The sequence below is a fragment of the Seriola dumerili genome, unplaced genomic scaffold, assembly GCF_002260705.1.
Source record: "Seriola dumerili isolate Sdu_G_001 unplaced genomic scaffold, Sdu_1.0 BDQW01000267.1, whole genome shotgun sequence".
Taxonomy (NCBI): domain Eukaryota; kingdom Metazoa; phylum Chordata; class Actinopteri; order Carangiformes; family Carangidae; genus Seriola; species Seriola dumerili.
Genome location: NW_019174522.1, coordinates 2,480,817 through 2,499,659, shown reverse-complemented (window position 1 = coordinate 2,499,659; position 18,843 = coordinate 2,480,817). Strand labels below are relative to the sequence as shown.

The 18,843-nt window shown below is 41.6% G+C and overlaps 1 protein-coding gene across 1 annotated transcript in view; it reads left to right on the top strand.

Moving 5' to 3' along the window:
• Positions 1-1,892, top strand: part of LOC111230469 — a 53,462-nt gene extending 51,570 nt beyond the window's left edge. The window contains exons 11-14 of the mRNA XM_022757218.1: positions 161-229; positions 324-437; positions 1,017-1,130; positions 1,800-1,892. Of these exons, the coding sequence (XP_022612939.1) occupies positions 161-229; positions 324-437; positions 1,017-1,130; positions 1,800-1,892 (390 nt within the window). The remainder of the gene's footprint in view (positions 1-160; positions 230-323; positions 438-1,016; positions 1,131-1,799) is intronic.
• The last annotated feature ends 16,951 nt before the right edge of the window (positions 1,893-18,843 follow it).

Sequence of the window (18,843 nt, the reverse complement as noted above, 5' to 3'; positions counted from 1 at the left end):
ACACAGACTGTGTGATGCTCAAGTGTTTTTTCTTGTGTATGTGTGTGTGTGTGTGTGTGTGTGTGTGTGTGTTTGTGTGTGTGTGTGTGTGTGTGCGCGCGTGTGCGTGTGTGCGTGTGTGTGCGTGTGTGCGTGTGTGTGTGTGTGTGCGTGTGTGTAGGGTCCTACAGTCCATCCGCCCCCTTCGACCGCTGGCCCAGGACAGTGGAATGGCCCCCCTCCTTACCCAGTAAGTATCACACAACAGGCCTTAAATACAGTTGGACTTGACTCTGTCCAGGTCACAGTGTCCACACTTCCTGTTCCTCTGTCTCCCTCTGCAGAGCTTCAACCCAGCCTACCCACCTGCTGGTCCGGCTATGATCCCCCCAGCCCAGCCTCCACAATGGAACTGTCCACCATCAGGCCAGTACCCCCCCGGACCTGGAGCTCCAATGGTACGACCTTTAAACAAGAGGAATGCTGGTCATTTCATTGTTTGACCTTTGACCTTTTGGGTACTTGGGGGGGGGGGGCTTTTAGAACTGACACCTATGCAGCAAACACTCAGTGAAAATGAGCCTTTCTAAATTTTCCCACTCTTCCAGATCTTGTCTCTTGACTTTCTCTCTTCAGGGCCACTGCCCAATCCCTGGGGGCATGAGAAACTTAAATGTATTATGAATATAAATAGGTATTTACCTTTAAACCAGCTCCAGTTATTTTCGTACACCTGCTCACAGTTCTCCAGGTTCTGATCAGGTAGGTTGTTCCTTCATCTTGGAGAACCTGCCTCAGTTCTTCGTGTGATCCAGACTGAGTTAGAGAGATCAGGTCTCTGTGTTCCAGACCACCTGCTGCAAGACTCCTGGTTTTCCTTGTCTCTGAAGACAGTTCTTTATAAGTCTGTGAGTCGTTGTTCCGCTGCAGGATGAATCTGGACCAATCACACGCCTCCTGATGATGATGATGATGATGATGATGATGGTGTGTGTGTGTGTGTGTGTGTGTGTGTGTGTGTGTGTGTGTGTGTGTAGGGCTACGCTCCAGCTCCAGTCATGTATAGCAGTCCTCCACCTGTGAAAGAGCAGGTCAAGATGGAGAACATGGCTCCCTCAACTGCCGACCCCCTGCTGTCTGCCACACCACAGGTAGGGTAGACACACTCACACATACATAAAGGGGTGAGTGGGTGAAAAGAGTGAGCTCATTGTCAGACACCATATAGACTCTTTTTACTTTTAGTTATCAGGGTTTTTTTTAAAAACGTAGGTAAACCTGTTAAAAAGGTGATTGACTCCTTTTACACTGCCTGAGAGGACACACACACACACAAACTGGTAAAACAGATGTGTAGAGTCTCATCCTCAGGTTGATGCTCCTGTTAGTGTCAGAGTCTCCATGTGAGACGCTTCCATCTGTGATTGTGTTTTTAAAACTTACTCTCAGAGGAAGGTATGGCTTCTGTGTGTCTGGTGTTGTAACAGCACCGTGCTGGAAAGGTGACAGGTGTGTTATAGTGTCTGTCTCTGAGAGACGTTGCAGCAGGAAAGAGGTGAAAATTAACGAGTTCATCTGGGTGTTGTGTTTCCATCACTGATGATCAGAGCCGATGAATACCTGCGTCTACTGCAGAGTCATGTGACCCAGGTGTGAATGCTAACTGTTTCCTTCTCCATTGCAGACAGAAGCCTGATGTTGGCAGGTCTTAGCAGGTGTTTTGACCAGTGGGAAAGAAAAAAAAAAAGCATATACACATGTGATAATATTAACATGGAAACAAACTCAACATGTGTTTCATTCCCTCCCCCACCCCCCAGGCTGAAGCTGCATCCTCTCCTGTGGCCCCCTCCGGTGACGGTGCCTACCAGTTCAAGATCAACGGAGGGAACAGCTCCACCAACTTCCTGTAGGGACGCTGCCCTCTGGAGCAGCCCCCTTCCCTCGGATGTCACAGCCCCCCCCACCCCCCCCACCCCCCTACCCCCCACCCACCCACACACACACACACACACACACACACACACACAAACACATACACACTACACTAGCATAACCACCATTTTGCACTCCTCTGTCTAAGCATTCAAAACAGGGATTCAAAATGGCATTGGTGGAAAGAAAGGACAGCATGTGGACATTGGATTGTCTTCTTTGCCTCTTTGCTTGGATGTGAGTGAAACCCTGAGCAGAGGTCAGTGTCACTGTGGAGGAGTCAGTCACGACTCCAGAGACAAGGAGACTAAGACAGACCATGTGTTCACATGTGGATCAGAGATGATGAGTGAATCTCAACAGCAGGGCTGACTCCACTTTACCAAACCATTCTAGATGCCAGTAACACACAATGGTTTTTTTTAATCTACATTTTCACTGAGCCCAGTTCTGTTCATGTCTTTTTCTGTGATTCTTTTTTTATATATTTCTGACCAGTGAGAGCTGAAACCAAGGAATCCAGAAAAAGGCTTGAGATTTACTCAAAAGTCTACCAAAGGAACCAGGAACCTTAAGAGGAAAGACTGAAGATCACTCAGTAGAAACAGCTAACAGACAGAGGTGTTTCACTGACCAATAAGGAGCCCTGAGGTGTGTTCAGCCTGAAACATCTGTCTCACATTTGACAGGTGACGTGTATATAAACAGTCTGTAGACCTGAGGCCTGTACTATGAAATAAGTTCACACAGGATAACTTTTAGTTATCTGGCTTGACTAAACCTAAAATTGGCCGTCCTGATAACCTGTACTACACTGGTTCCGTTAACCCTGGGTTGACCAGGTACAAGTGCATTCATGTGAAAGAGGTGGAGTTGTTAAATGTAAGCAACATTGTCTGAACCATGAATGAAGTACTTAACATGATATGAGAAGACACACTGATACTTGCCAGTAAATTCAGTTATAACCACGTCCAAAAGTGATATTCAACAAGGTGAAATGTAAACAATATGATCACATGACTGGAATGAAAAAATATTATTGCTATGTTGTCTAAATAGAATTTATATTAAAGTCAGACTATAGATATATTGAAAATAAGTGCATGAATTACCATTACGTTTGAGTATTTTCGCTTTTTTGTCTGATGATGAACAAACTGTTATGAACATGAGATGCAGGTAAAACAGTTAAAGTTGATGTCAGACTGTTTTTGCTGCAGAGAGGAGAGAAAGAAAAGAGGAGAGAGGTAGTTTATGTCTGATGAAATAATTGACAGTGTGTGGCTAATTTTTCTAATCAAAGACATCAGATGTTTAGTTTTTATTTCCAGTTGTGGTCACAGAGTCTCCTTATGTTATTCTGAGCTGCAGCAATGAAGAAGAGAGTAAAAGCATCGACACTGTCAGAAATCCTGTTGGATTAAAGAATATTTGTTCAATTAAAATGAAGATATAGCCTAATAGTTATTATATATTTATTTAGACTGATAAACTCTTCATGCATTTTTTAGAAGTTTTTGTTTTAAAACCAGAGTGGACACATGGAAAGACCCCAAACTATTCCACTTATTTTTTATATTTTATATCTACTGCTCATTATTATTGATCACTTTATTGTAAACTCTTTTGTCCCTGTCAGGACCTTGTAGGAATGATGACTCCGTTTTTAGAGTGATTTGATTGGTCAGTAGTTTGGCTGTTGACAGGTTTTGATCAGATCTTCTGAAGGTACTCTGCGCTGGAACAGGTTAGGAGTTCAGCGTGGTTTACCATGGTGATTTGACCCAGTAACAAGTTGACCACTGTCACAGGACCAAAAACCCAGAGTTAAACGTGAAGTTACCTCAATAACCTTAAATCCTGCTTCATAGTACAGGCCTCTGACCAGAGGGTGGAGGTAGAAATGGGCACTGAGCTTAGCAACGCCTGGTTATTATTTACCTCTGTACCTGGTGAGGTGAAGTCATACAGCTCTGTGATACATGTGACCAGTTAGTAGACTGTGTAATATCTCCATACAGTCCAGCCACAGACTGTCAATAAAGATAATGTTGCCTTCATGACGTCACCCACGGGTTTCTGAAGCTCAGAGTGAGCTGCGCCACCATTGCCATCTTGGCAGTGTCCGACTCAGCCTGCTATTGGGATTGACTCACTGTTGGAGCCAGACTCTAGTGGTCATTAGATAAACTGCAGCTTTTAGCCTGTTTCAGCCTTGGAGGTTGATGGTTGAGTTCAGCCCAAACATCGTGATATACAATATTTATAATATAATAATTTATTGTATTGTTGGTCAGGCTTGGCATAAGAGTGGACAAAAATGCCTTTTAAAATAAAAAGAAATAGCATATAGTAGGAAATATTGTAGTCGAGTCCTGGTCCCTGTCCAACTATGGCCCATCTATGTTGCCTGGAGTCAACATACAGTCTGAACACACCTCAAGGACCTGGTCTCACCAGTTATAATTAATGTAACTGTAGGTGGTGCCCAAAGCCAACTCAGCACAAAGACCACCCAGCATCACCACTGAAATAATCCTACAGAGTTCTGCTGCCCTCTGTCCTGGATCTGGGCCATCATGTGTGTCAGGTGCAGCTTCTTTTAAAATATACTTTATTATGACATTACACATCCCTCTAACATGGAGGACTTTACCTGGACTGCAGTCCATCCTTTTCTCTCAGCAGCACCTGTCAGGTGCAAGTATGGCCCGGGCATCAGCAGAGTAGCCGCGTGACAGACAACAGCTAAAAAAGTAGCTACCTCACTTTTGGACTCTGTGCCTCTTTACAGGTCAACACAGTCAAGACAGTTTGTATAAATCTGTGTGTCAACATGAACTCACTAACTCCTCTGACAGTGACACTGTCCTTCATCCAAATGAACTTGGTTCGGTGCTAAGTCTGGCTGTTGTACATGCTAACAACTAAACTGTAAGAATGCTACCAGAAAAGCGACATCACCGGCTTCTCACTGTGTCCTCATGCCTTCTTACTCTTACAGCAGAAACACATATCACTCCTCACACACCAACAGCCTTTACTTACAGTGGAGAACATTTAGCTTTGTGGTGCAGACATACAGGAGAACAGAGCAATGCCAAACTACACAGACCAAGTACCACTGTACCGACACCTCTTGTTCATGTTGATCCCTTGTGAACTGATTTACTCAGTGTTAGCCTGCTGATTGTGTCCCTCTTGATAGGTGGGGTGAAGGTCAGAAACCAAAAGCCTTCTTCACTCATCTGTGAATATCACAGATTCATGTCTCTGCCAAGGTCCTGTCATCTTTACAGTGTCTTAGTCTTTTCATTGTGTTTGTTGAGGTGAGTTAACACATTGAACCTTGATTACCTGTAGACCAGATGTCACAGATCTCATCTGAGGTCATGACCTGCATCTAATATCAAGGCAACAAGGTTTTGTTAAACGGGGATGACCTTCCGGTCAGCTGATCACACAAAGAAGCAGCAGCGGAACATACCTCATACTCCTTAACTAAGCTAGTCACATGATCTGAACATAATGAGTGCCTTTTCATCTCTCAGTGAGAAGGTGACCGTGGTCTCTCTTCTCCTCATCTTTGTGTCTGGTGGATTTTCTCTTTTCTCTCTTTTGAAGAGCAGGAACTTAACTTAAAGGGGCTTAAAGCAGCAAGAGTGAAAAAAAATTGCGATGGGTGCATTGCCGAGAACACTGAAGTAAGTGCCACTCTGACGTAGATGACGTAGATGCAGCTAGCACGTTTGCTAAGAGTGCTTGGTCTTACAGACTTTATTTAAAGGGCTCACAAAGCAAACATACCACCAGTGGTGTAGAAGTTAGCTACATGAAATCTTTTAAATTCATGATGTTTCATCAAATGATTTGCATCAAAGTCATAAAGCAACACTTTATGTGCTATGACACTAGTTAGCAGGAAATTCCGGCCTATTTTCACAAAATATATTACAGTTTTGTTCTTCATTCTGATTGGTCGCAACCAAATCGCCTTGCAGCGTCACAGCCTTGCAGCCTCACTGCTCATTACCATAGAGTTACCTGGACTTATTCTTCTTGCTGCAGACCCACTGCCTCACAGCCAAGAGCTCACACAGGAAATGAATGACTTCCTGTCACATCGACGTTCTCCTCCGGTCTATTGTTTTTCACCGTGGTTTCTAAGAAAGCCTAAAACAGATGTTTGCAGTGCAATAAAGCATGATCAACAGCAGCACAACTTGAATCTCCTCCATATTAACAGGCTAACAGTAGTGTCGCACAAATGATGATGCTGGCCTGTCCGTTGCTTTATGGCATCATCATTGTTGTATAGCCCTCGTCTTCTTCTTACCGCCACCTACTGGACTGGAGGTGTAGTGCATTTACCTCCATTGCTTTTCCATACGTCAACGGCTCGATTTGCATAATCTTCCCAGGATTTGAAGACTTGGTGAAAACGCAGTCAACAATGGGCCACAGGAACTTTTCGGTCCTGAAGAAAACTTTTAGTTCCAGGTACTTTTTGGTTGAAAAGCGGCTTTTGTGTCCTAAATCTCACGTTCCTAACAACGAGTCCAACTGTGGTTTACATAAGGGTGAAAATGTCTATTTTATTTTCTTTTTCATGTGTGTGTGTGTGTGTCTGGCCCTATATTCATAGGGTCCAAAAACCAGGAGCCCACTACACACCCCACAACTTTAAGTGGAAGTTTAAGGACAGAGAGCTGGTTTTAATTCATGATGGTTCAGGTTAGAGTAAGGGGTTTAGGAATGTGTTATGTCAAAGATGGGTCTCCACAAATATAGTAAAACAAGAATGTGAGTGTGTGTGTGTAAATGTGACCCATGATATTAACCAAGTGTAGTTGTAGTTAATAGTTGTGGGTGTTGATGGAGGGGGAGACTCTTCTTCTGTGTTGTTCTAGTCTCTCCAGCTCCACGTCCACGTGGGTTTTATAGCAGTGACCTCTGACCCTGGCCTCCTGCATTTTATACCTCTTCATACTGTACATGTGTTTGCACCTGAAGTGTTTCAAACTAACTACGCATGAATAAAGTGACACTCTGGAGTTTGTGTGATCATTTTACAGATAGATAGATCGATCACATGGTAATGTTAGTGTTTTTTTTAATTATTATTATTTTATTTTAGAACATGCACACAAACAATAAGGGATACATAAGCAGAACTCACACAAGACTAAACTAAGAAATAAAAAAAAAATGTGTGGAGGAGCCAGAGTATCAGTACAGTATACAGAGACAGAGCTAACACAGTGTAGAGCTACAACAGCAGCAGCAAGTGGATGGTGGTCACAGACGAGGTATGGGGGCTAGACTAGAGAGAAAGTGGATGATGTTGGAGAAGGAGAAGGGTCTGAGCTTATATCCAGTCCCACTGTAGAACTTACTCTTAAACTCCACCCTGACAGAGACACATGGGACAGAGCCTGAGTGTTACTGAATAAATTTGTGTACGTACAAACGAGCAAAGTTATGCTAGCTACCGGAGGTACCAAATCAACTTTAGCGCTACTTTTGTTGTGTTGCTATATTTAGACTCACGCAGCTACGCAGCTTTAACAAGCGTTTGGGTAATCATATTCTCTGCTCCTGTACGTTTGTGTTATAAGCCTAAGGGTTTCTGAATTATAAGTGTTAATAAGTGCATGTTTTTGTTTGTTTATTTGCATTACAGTCTAGTTAGATTTACAGACTAGTTAGGTTATAAAACCTTTAATGTTAGTGCTCATGGTCTTAAATATGATGTTAAATTGTTCTACATCAGTAAGAGCTGTCCAGTTCTCTGAATAACAGTAAATCTGTAAGCTGAATGGTTATATTTCTAATGTGCATTGAGAGATAAAGTGAGGTAATCCACTGCATGTTACAAGTGATAAGAATAAGCACTGGTGAGAAATAAGTGAAACAGAAAGAGACTGACGGACTTTATGCTGAGACTACATTTAATAAATACTGTCATTCTGACGAGAGCAGCCACACTGAATGGTAGTTTTCATTGTCTCACTTATCCTGTTTCGGATACCTTTACTGTCAACACTGCCCCAAGCCTGGGAGGTGTAACAGATTTGGGGGCTCGTCCGGGATCAGCTGTGCCTTCCAGGAATGCTGATCCAATCATCTATGAACCTTAAAGAGGAGTAGTGGCGTGTGACCAGTACCAGGGGACACAAGTGGGCAGCTCAGTGGCAACAGGTGACCAGAGCGCTATGCGAAAGGAGGATCTGTGCCAGGAGGACCCCACATTAAATGGTCGAGGAGATTGGTCGTACACGTCATAACTGACAATAACGTAGACATCATGGACGAAAGAAAGTCAGACAACTTTGATCCCACCCCAGAACTGGATGAGTACAGGTTAGATTGAACTGATGAGGAATGTTGCTTTCAATACATCGCTGAATACATGTCCTGTACAACTTTGATTGCACTTGAAGATAATGGCATGTCACATTTGTTGCTTTTGGAAGACTCTATTAGTGAGCACTGTCCCAAGCCTGGGAGGTGTAATAACAATATATAATGTAACAATATATATCAATGCGTGCAGCTCGATTGGGAATGGTGTACTATGACTTTTCTAAACGATTTGAGTAACCATCGCGACATAAATTGCAATGAAAGATGAAAAAATTCCCATAGAGAATGAATGGGGAGATCTACTGCTGCGTCATACTTCAACGTAGAAAAATGGTTGAAAGGTTAAATGGGTCAAAAGACTTGACACTCTTTTGGGGTAAATTGGTATTTTGACAACTATTACGGCTTAGACAAAATTGCAGTTTATGTTTTGTGTCATTTTTAGACCGTATATATAATGGGTGTGTATTGAACAAAATGTTCAGAGCTAGAGTGGATGACATCATTGCTAGAGTGGGAGAAGCTCTAGAACTCCTCTTTTTAGTGACTTTCACTAACTCAGCAGTTTACATGCTATCCAGATCTGCTAGTTTCTTTAGCTTAGCAGTTAGCACTAACTTCTCTCTCTCACCCTCTCTCTTCCTCACTTGGTGTGGTGTTGTTGTAACTTCAGTGTAGAGGATTGTAATATTTATTACTTCTTCAGGGATGTCTGCTGTCTTTAGGCACAGCTGACCAGAGCTAACTGCGCACTCCAACTGCCATCCTTGAAAATGTTCCTCAAAAAAGTCTTTTAAATCCCATAATTTCCAACCTTCATTGTCAATTTTTATATCAAAGATGTAGAGATTTATTTTGTCCATTACCACCCAGTTTTAGTCTCATTCTGATATGTCATTGTTGGGACTCAATCACTCAAGAGACCAAATGTTTCTTTGCTCCACTGGACAAAGGAACTCACACTCCACAGTTCCTCACTGTTCACACCTGGGGATGACCCTTCCCCCCACGGACCTTCCTGGCCAGCCAGCGTGGGTCAGGGTGTGACATGTGACCCCTAAGGGTGTCACCAAACAAAACCAGATCTCCTTCTCCTCTTCTCTCTCTCTTCTCCTTTGGCTTGCTCTGGAGAGCAGCTCCAGCTTTCTCCTCCTGGTTCTTCAAAAGGGCGACGAGGCCCCAGCCCAGGTCAGCTCTGCTACGTGAGAAACCAGCTCTCGCGCCGGCCTGCTGCCAGCAGCCTGCAAACGCTCTTCTCCTCAACAACAGCGACCTGCTTCGGATTAACTGTGAGTGAACCAAATCCTCTTCAGAATCAGCAGCTACGACACAAGGCTAGCTGATTTTCCAGGCAACAGGAGTCGTAGCAGAGTTAGCATGGAACAGCTAACTCTGTGAGGAGAACAAAGGAGATAACAGCAAGCAACACAGCCAGACAGGACTTGACTCCACCAGGAAGCCTCCCAACTCACTGGATTTCACAAAACACTGGAAAGGACCTCTTTGCTTGTTTCCAGGACTGGGTAACGTTAACTGACTGGGCCTAACCTTCCACAGCATAGCACAGCACAGCATAACTAAGCAGCAGAAGTCTCAACTTTGTTAATGTACTTGTTGATTGATGTCTTGTTGTTGTAATGTTTGCTTAGGTTGTGGTCAGTCATACAGTTAATCAGGTACTCGTATGTTCACACACATAGTAGTACGTCTCAGTTCTAGAACCTGCATGAAGCTAACCACCCCCCTCTAACCTGGTACCTTTAGATTACATGAGCTAGGCTAACAAAGAAACTCACACCTTCCCTCTCACACACCCCAGGTGGTCCAGCGGCCATTTTGAGTAGTTTCTTTGTTTACCGCCATCTTGTGTAGTCTTCTTTGTTCAGGTCATGTGGTCACAGTGACCACTTTGAATCGGCCATCTTGCCTTTGTTTGTGTCCCCACAAACACACACACAAACACACACACACACACATACACACACCTGTATATACTAGATCAGACATTGTGTTTTACTCTGCTTCATTGTAAATAAATGCCTTTAAGTATAACTACTGGTGTGTTTAATGTTGCACAAGCGTGAATGTTGCCAACCTCTACTTTGTAGAATTCCAATCCTTCAACTTTAACTTACTGTTGATTTGGTAGTTTGGTTATAGTTAGTAAGCTAATTGTTAATCAGAGTTCCAGATTAATGGTAATAATTTGAGACTAAAACCATATTGGCTATTTTGCCTATTAGTTTAGGCTGGTGCCCCGTGAACTTTAATTAATTTTAAAGTTATTATTTAATATTAATATTTTTAATATTAATATTTTCTTAATTTATGATAGCCAATAAATTGATAAACAACTGAAATTCAACATAGTTGGTGTCCAGCTCATGAGGTAGAGCTCAGACCCAACAACTAATAACTGTCGTAGTTTTGCAAATGGAAAAATCACAACATGAACTAAACTACTCCCACAGTTTTTGTGCTACACAACTGTTCAACTATCAAAACATTTGGCTTTTTCTGTAGATCATGAGACGTATTCAACTTTTTGATATTATTTATAATTTTTGAAATATTAAGCTTTTAATGATTTATTTTTGCCATTCGAATGAATGGAGACCATGTTCAAATCCTCAATCAATTCAGCCTCTTTAAACTTTGACAACTTCTTCTACTTTCAGCTACATATGAGGGAATTTTCTCTTGTCCATCTAATGAATGACTGACTCATGGTTAGAGGTCAGTGTGATGCCCTAGGTCTCTGTGCCACAGCTACTGTGTTAAATCTTACAGGCCTTAAGACACTCAGGCGGCTCCTTCAGATGCAGCTGTGATTTTCTGATGATAATACTGGTGTGAGGGCTGATAACAGGAGACCTTGGATGGTTGGTAACAAGTGACTGGGTATTTTAAGAATCAGCATTTGGCCGTATATAGTCATGTTCATGGTTAATGAACCAATAGTGTATTCACACATCCCTCTTCTCCCTTTTCTTTCAGATATTTGACCAATTATGGAGTGTAAGCTATCAATAGTTATCTCTCTAAGGCTGGATTGCACCAACAAATTTTAATTTAATCTAAGATTAGCTCTAATCAGAGTAATAATAATAATTATTATTAATTTTATTATAATAAAAACAATTAATAATAAATAAATAATAATAATTAGATTAGTCCACATCCTTTGGTTGAGGTGTTGTATAGCCTCATGGCAGTGGGAACAAAGGATCCTCAGCATAAACATCCTGGACTCCAGAGCTCTTTCTTCACCACAGATGATAAGATTTTCCCTAACACTACAGACTTCATTCAAACTTTAAAATATTCACAAGACTTACAGCTATTAAACTTGTTTTAAACCTTTTGATATCTTGTACAGATTTTGAATTATCACAGTTTTAGTTTCATGCTTTTTTTCAGATCATTTTTGAGTTTATAATGGATGTCTATTTCACAGAATGTTCTGGGCTAGAGTGGATGACATCATCGCTAGAGTGGGAGAAGCTCTACAATTTTTCAGAAAAAAATTCTCGTCCTTACGGCAACATATTTCGATCTTGACACATCATTTCTTCCTCATTAGTAGACAAAATTGTCCTGTTTCATGTAAAGTGACTATCTTAGCATAGAGACTAACAGAATTTAAACTGTCAGCCTCAAACTGATGCGAGTACCGTCCTACTGTCCCATAGACTGCAATACAAATTCAGGAACAGATTTCAGGAGAAAACCAGAACTGGCCCTTTTTTGTAACTCGCTCCTATTTCCACACTTTTGGCTCTGGAAACACCAAAATCACATAGAGGTGTTTAGGAGAGTCTTGTGATGCTGACCATGTGTTAATTTTGCTGATATTATGCACCGTTTTGTATTAAATGGCAGGAGTTTGAGAAGTTCACTGACCCCTTCCTCACCTAGATTTGTATGAGCTCTGTGTCTTCAACAGCCATACTCTCTCTCTTACACAAAAACACACACACACACACGCACACACACACACACACACACACAAACGAGGACACACACAACATATACACCACCATTGTGCACACACACATGTGCAACCACCACACACACACACACACGCACACACACACACACAACACACACACACACACACACACACACACACACGCGCACACACACACACACACACACACACACACACACACACACACACACACACACAAACGGACACATAGAAAGGTAGACAGGTAGACAGACAGACTGACAGACAGGCAGATAGATACAGTTTCATTCAGGAAACATTTGGCTGTTAATTTCTGTTTGAAATCTAACTGACTCGACATTACATATATTCTAATTGGTGGATTACCTTTGGAGCTCATTATGATTGGTGGATTACCTTTAACCAGTGTTTTCCAGGTGCTAGCTTTTTCAAAGAGAAAGACAGGTGGCACCCAGTGAGACAGCATTGTCACCATGGCAACCTCTGAGTGGAGGGAAGGGGCACACATCTGGGTCAAATTACCTGATTAGAGACTCCTCTGATAACTGTGGTGTTTATCAACCACTTTACTGACATTTCTGCAATGATTTACATACACCTCAACTGGTTTCACTGGATATATGTTTCAGTCCAGTTTAAATCAGGAAGCATTCAGCAGTTAATTTCAGTTTGTCATTCCAACTGACACAGAAACACATAAATACAGACAGGAAGACAGGTAGGCAGATAGACACACACACACAGACACACCCATACACACACACACACACACACACACACACACACACACACACACAGACAGAAAGCTGTTTACAAGTTAGCACTCATAGAGGGAGATAACAGTTCAGATTGCACAGAACAACAGTAAATACAGCAGCAGACATATTGAATTTAACCTGCTCCAATCTGTGTTATACTCCAGATCCCCCTTTTACATCCTTCGGTTGTTAACTACTCCTGCATACTTTGTGCTACATAAACCGTTCAACTATCAAAACATTCAGTTTCTTCAGGAGATGTATCTTTTCCTTCAACCTTTTGATACTATTCATAATTTATTAAATAATAATTTTTTTCTGCAATTGAGACTATGTTCAACTCCTTCAAAACTTCAGCATCTTTGAAATTCTACTACTCAAGCATACTTTCAGATACAGAATTCATTCAAACTTTAAACTGTTCACAAGACTTTCAGCTATTCAGCGATTATTCAGCTTATTGATATCTTGAATTAAAGTTTCTACTGTTTAGGATGCAGTTCATCTTTCGGTTACTAATACAAATGATTATTTCTTCACATTTTTAAGGCATTTTATTCCTACTTCAACCTTTGGCAGTAAAGAATTAAGCTTTCAACTGTTTCAACATGTTTCAGACTTCAGCTCCTCCAGGTTAACATTGGCATCTAATTTTTCAAAACACTGTTGATCAGTTAATATGAGCAGCCTTTTAATCTATTTTAGCATTGTATTAGTAATGTCCTTCTTTTTGATTGTAAATTTGTTATTACTTAGTTTTTTTCCCTGCCAGTTTAGACTATTTAGCTTTCAACTAACATGTTTATCTGTTTATTTATATTTCATATATTTTGTACAGGTTTGTGCTGTTTGTTACACCTTCCGTCAACAACTCAAGCCTTTTTCAACCATTTCAGGATATTCAATCTCCAGCATACAAGTTCTACTCTTAATCTTCAGCTATTGCTTAAGATACTTCAGCATTGCTTCAGCAGTTGCTTCAGCTTCTTCAGTGTTTGCTTCAGCTACTTCAGCATTGCTTCAGCATTCTCAGCATTCATTCAGCATAGGATTCACACGCATTTTCAGCGTCAAAACGATGGGAGTCCCCTCCACCTCTCCCATTAACTGATTTCCCCAAAAATGCAGAAGTGACATTTTTCTGTAATTCACTCCACATTTTTGGCTCTAGGAACACCAAAACCAGATATGCTGTGCATGAAGGTCATGTGCTGATCATGGTCTGCTCATGGTTCTGATAGGAGTTATCGTTTTTTCACAAATAGCAGTTGTTTGAAAGGCTCACCAAGCCAAAATCCCACTCAGATCTGTGTCGGTTCTGTATCTTCCAGCTAGACACAGGTGTTCGAACCAGCTCATTAAGAGGCTCTTTGATCTCTGTGATGTTTACAAACACAGCCACACACACACACACACACACACAGACACAGACACAGACACAGACACAGACACAGACACACACACACACACACACACACACACACACACACACACCTTATTACTCACAAGTATGAGAGTATGTATGTGTGTGTTCATGTTGTCGCATGTTCATCTGTGCCTTCCAGCTGCACACAGGTGAATTCTCATTAACAGCCTGATTGATGTATATGAGGTTTACAGCCAGAACCACGCAGCCAGACCAACACACACACACACACTCAGACATGCAGAAAGTTGTTTATGAATTAGTACTCCTAGAGAGAGATAATAGTTCAGACTGGACAGTACAACAATAAATACAGCAGCAGACATATAATTGAGATCGTCCTTTTACTTTCCTTCAGGCGTTAATTACTCCCACATACTTTGAGGTACTGGAACCGTTCAACCATCATAGCAATTCTTCTATAGACTGCTATACAAATTCAGAAGCTAACATACAACCATAGAGATAAGAACCATTGTCTCAGCAGGTGGTAGTAACTCAGTATCTGGGCAGAAATGAATAAAGCTGATTCTTATTGGCTAATTAGACTAATTAAGTCTTACCCTTATTACTCTCAAGTACGAGAGCATGTATAAGACAAATCACCCCCCCCACACACACACACACACACACTCTCTCTAGGCAGTCCACTGCACTTGCAATCATAGAGTGTATATAAAATGTTTGCTGCAGTAAGAGAGAGAGAGAGATAAAGGACCTCAATTCTCTATATTTAACTAGTCAAAAGTCAAAATTACACCCCACAAATAATAAAAAAACACTAACAAAAGAAACCCAAAATAATGGATAAATAATATTACATACATATGTACACAAATATTTACATAAAGTCCAACCTTGCCCCTAAGACGTGAGAGAAGCAGCCTCTCTAAAAACAGGAACAGAAAGTGCAGCCTGGTGCAGTCCAGGAAACAATGTAACACAGTTTCTCTGAGGGAACAGAATGGACACCTTTCATCAACGTTTGGATTTAAAATAGACACAAAAACATTGACAGCCACAGCCCCATGTAAAACCCTCCACTGTAAGTCTCCAACCCTTCTAGTTAATGGTGGAATAATCATGTCATCGACATACAGACAATTTAAAAACTGAACTAGAATTTGGAATTCTAAAAACAATGAGACATGTTCTTAGTTTCTGGAGGAGAGGCTCTATTTCAAGGGAGTACAGCATGCCTGAAAGAGGGCAGCCCTCCCTCACATCCCTCTGCACTTTAAAAGAGGTACTCAAACCACCGTTAAATTTTAAGTACACTCAATGTCTCCATACAAGGCCTGAATCTTAGCAATAAGACGTGAGCTGAACCCAAAACCCTCCAGCGTCTGCCAGAGATATGCATGTTCAGGCCGATTAAATGCTTTTTCTTGGTCTATGGAAATAAGACCAAGTTCCATTCCCAATGACCTGAGAGGTCCAAAGCATCACGGATTAAATGTACATTGTCTGTTATCAGCCTGCCTGGTAGGTCTGGTCCACATGAACGACCTGCTCCATCACTTTTCTAAGTCTGTTGGCTGAGAACTTGGAGAGGAGTTTGTAGTCGGAACTGCAGAGGGCCACTGGTCACCAGATTTTTAGGTTCTGCAGGTCCCCTTTTTTTGGCAGGAGGGTAAATAGTAAATGGACATGCACTTATATAGCACTTTTCTAGTCTTACTGACCACTCAAAGCGCTTTACAATACTTGCCACATTCACCCATTCACTCACACATCCATAAATCACACTCATACACTGATGGAACAGCCATCAGGGGCAATGTAGGGTTCAGTTTCTTGCCCAAGGACACTTCAACATGCAGCCTGGAGGAGCCAGGGATCAAACCACCGATCTTGTAATTAGTGGACGACCCGCTCTACCTCCTGAGCCACAGCCGCCTATAGGCAGGAGGGCGAGGACCTGTAACTCAGGGGCAACCAGCCTTTCAACAGACTGTCCCTAAGAACACACAGTAGGTCCTCACTCATCACTGACCAGAAGGCTTTGTAAAAATCTGCTGGCAGACCATCTAGACCTGGAGCCTTCCCAGGTTCTAGGCTCTGCAGCGCCTCCAACAGTTCCTGAGGGGAGATGTCAGCCTCCAGCTGCTTGTTAGCATCTACTGACACCTTTGGCAGACCAGTGAGGAAGGATGACAGCGTTTCTGGTTTCTCAGTATATTCAGTTTGAAATAAATACTCATAGAAACCTGCTGCACACCTGTGGATCTTGCAGATTCCTGCAGCAGCTGCCCATCACCGGAGCGCAGAGAGTGCACTAACCTCCTCTGTCCATTTTTCCTCTCCAGCCCAAAAAGAAAGTGAGAGGGAGCATCCATTAGAGCAACATTTTGAAACCTACTGCTTACCACAGCGCCCCTGGTGGGCATGCCCAGAGTGTCAGCTAACACATGTTTTTTTTCATTTGAGGAATTCAATATGTCCTCTTTCTCCTGTGGAGTCTGCTAAAACTTGTAGCTCCACCACCTCTCTCTCCAGATCTCAGAGAGATCTGACCAAGTCCCTGGAGACATTGTGAGTGTACTGCAGGCACAGAGTCTTGATCTGGCTTTTTCCAATGTCCCACGACTGCTGCAAAGAACTAAAATCTGACTTTGTCTGAAATTATATAATATATGAGATAATGTAGTGGCAACTGTAGTGCTCATACTGATAAAAATAGTAATGACAGCTAATAACATTAATAATAATCATTATTAATTATAGTAAATTTTAGCAGGTTTAGCAGCAAGTGTTAAACAGGATCATGGGGGCAGTAGGTGGTTTGCAGTTGCAGGTCCAGACTCGACAGCTCTGGAGGCGGGAGGACCTGTGGAGAGTAACAGGAAGCAGGTAGAGAAGGGAAATGGAGAGAGAGCTGCTATTTCTACTATTTTAGCATTGTGTTAGTAATCTCCTTCAGGTATGCCATTGCAAGTTTTAATTGTACATTTCTTCTTTCTTTGGTTATTATTTTAAACCAATTTAGGCCATTCAGCTTTCAACTAACCTGTTTTTTAGATTCTGTATATTTTGTACAGTTTTGTGCTGTTTGTTACACCTTACATCAACATTCAGGCCTTTTTCAACCATTTCAGGAAATTCAACCTCCACCTTAAAAGTTCTGCTTTTACGCTTCAGCTGTTGCTTCAGCTACTTCAGCATTGTTTCAGCAGTTGCTTCAGCTCCTCAGCAGTTGGTTCACCCTACACACACAGAAAAACACAAACTCCATCTCCATGATTTGGATTTACCTTCAAAATAAAAGTCTCAACATGGTAAGAGGGAATTATTGGCTCTGTTGTACAAAACGTTATGCAATTTATATTGCTAAACACAGAAGCTCAGACACTTTCAAAATAAGAGTTTCAAAAAGGTAAGAGGTAAGGTAGGTCATAAAAGTGTGTGTATACATGTCTTGCTATGGTTGTGGGGACAAATTTGGGTTTGAAACCATCAGTGTGAGGTTATTTTGGCCAGTCGTTACAGCTTCAAATGGCTTTTTGAGGGACACCTGCAGTGACTGAGGTCAGTATCAGAATAAGTCCCTATGACATGAATGAAACTGAAAGTAACATCTTTTGTACAGATTGAAACGTGGGGAGTGAAATACACGCACCAAGCAGCAGGCAAATTCAAAATTTCTCCAGGAATTGTCTAGTTTGTATTTTCTCATCCATGATATGACACAAAAAATATGATAATATGACCATATATTATCAAATAAACATATAGATAAAATAATTTAGGCTTAACAGTGATTAAATAATTTATAATTACAGTTTGGATCCTGTTTGTTTGCAGTGAGGGAGGGGCTTACTAACAGACGGGTTCCCCTCAATATTTCAGAAGGAGCCTCAGATATAATCAGGGTGAGGGCACGACAGCCTGGCCATCTGTCACACCACCTCATCCTAATAATATATCCCCTTATAGGTCACTTATCGCAACATCACTCTCCATATAGGGATATATATGTCTATATCATATATCTATATATTACATTTCTGTGTGGGATAAAGTGTTAAAAGTATATTATTATTATTATTATTATTATTATTATTACACTTATCTGCTTTCGCCAGCATTTAGCAAAGTAAATAATTGTAAATAACATTTAAATCACTTTGTTTAAGTAAGAAATACACAAAATGAGATTTGTATGTTACAGTCAAACCTAAAGGCTTTGTGCACTGTTGAATGTGGGAGGGTGGGGTGGGGGTGGGAGGGTGGGGGGGAGTTTATCGTCCTGAGTACTACTCTCCTAATCCGGTTTTAGAGGAGAGAGGCTTAGTGGAGCCTCAGGTTGAGCACAGATATTAGCTCTCAGAGGACAGAGAGAGAGACCAGGACCTCCTGTTAGACCACACAGTGATTCTTTCTTTCCTCATCTGAAATCTCTCTCT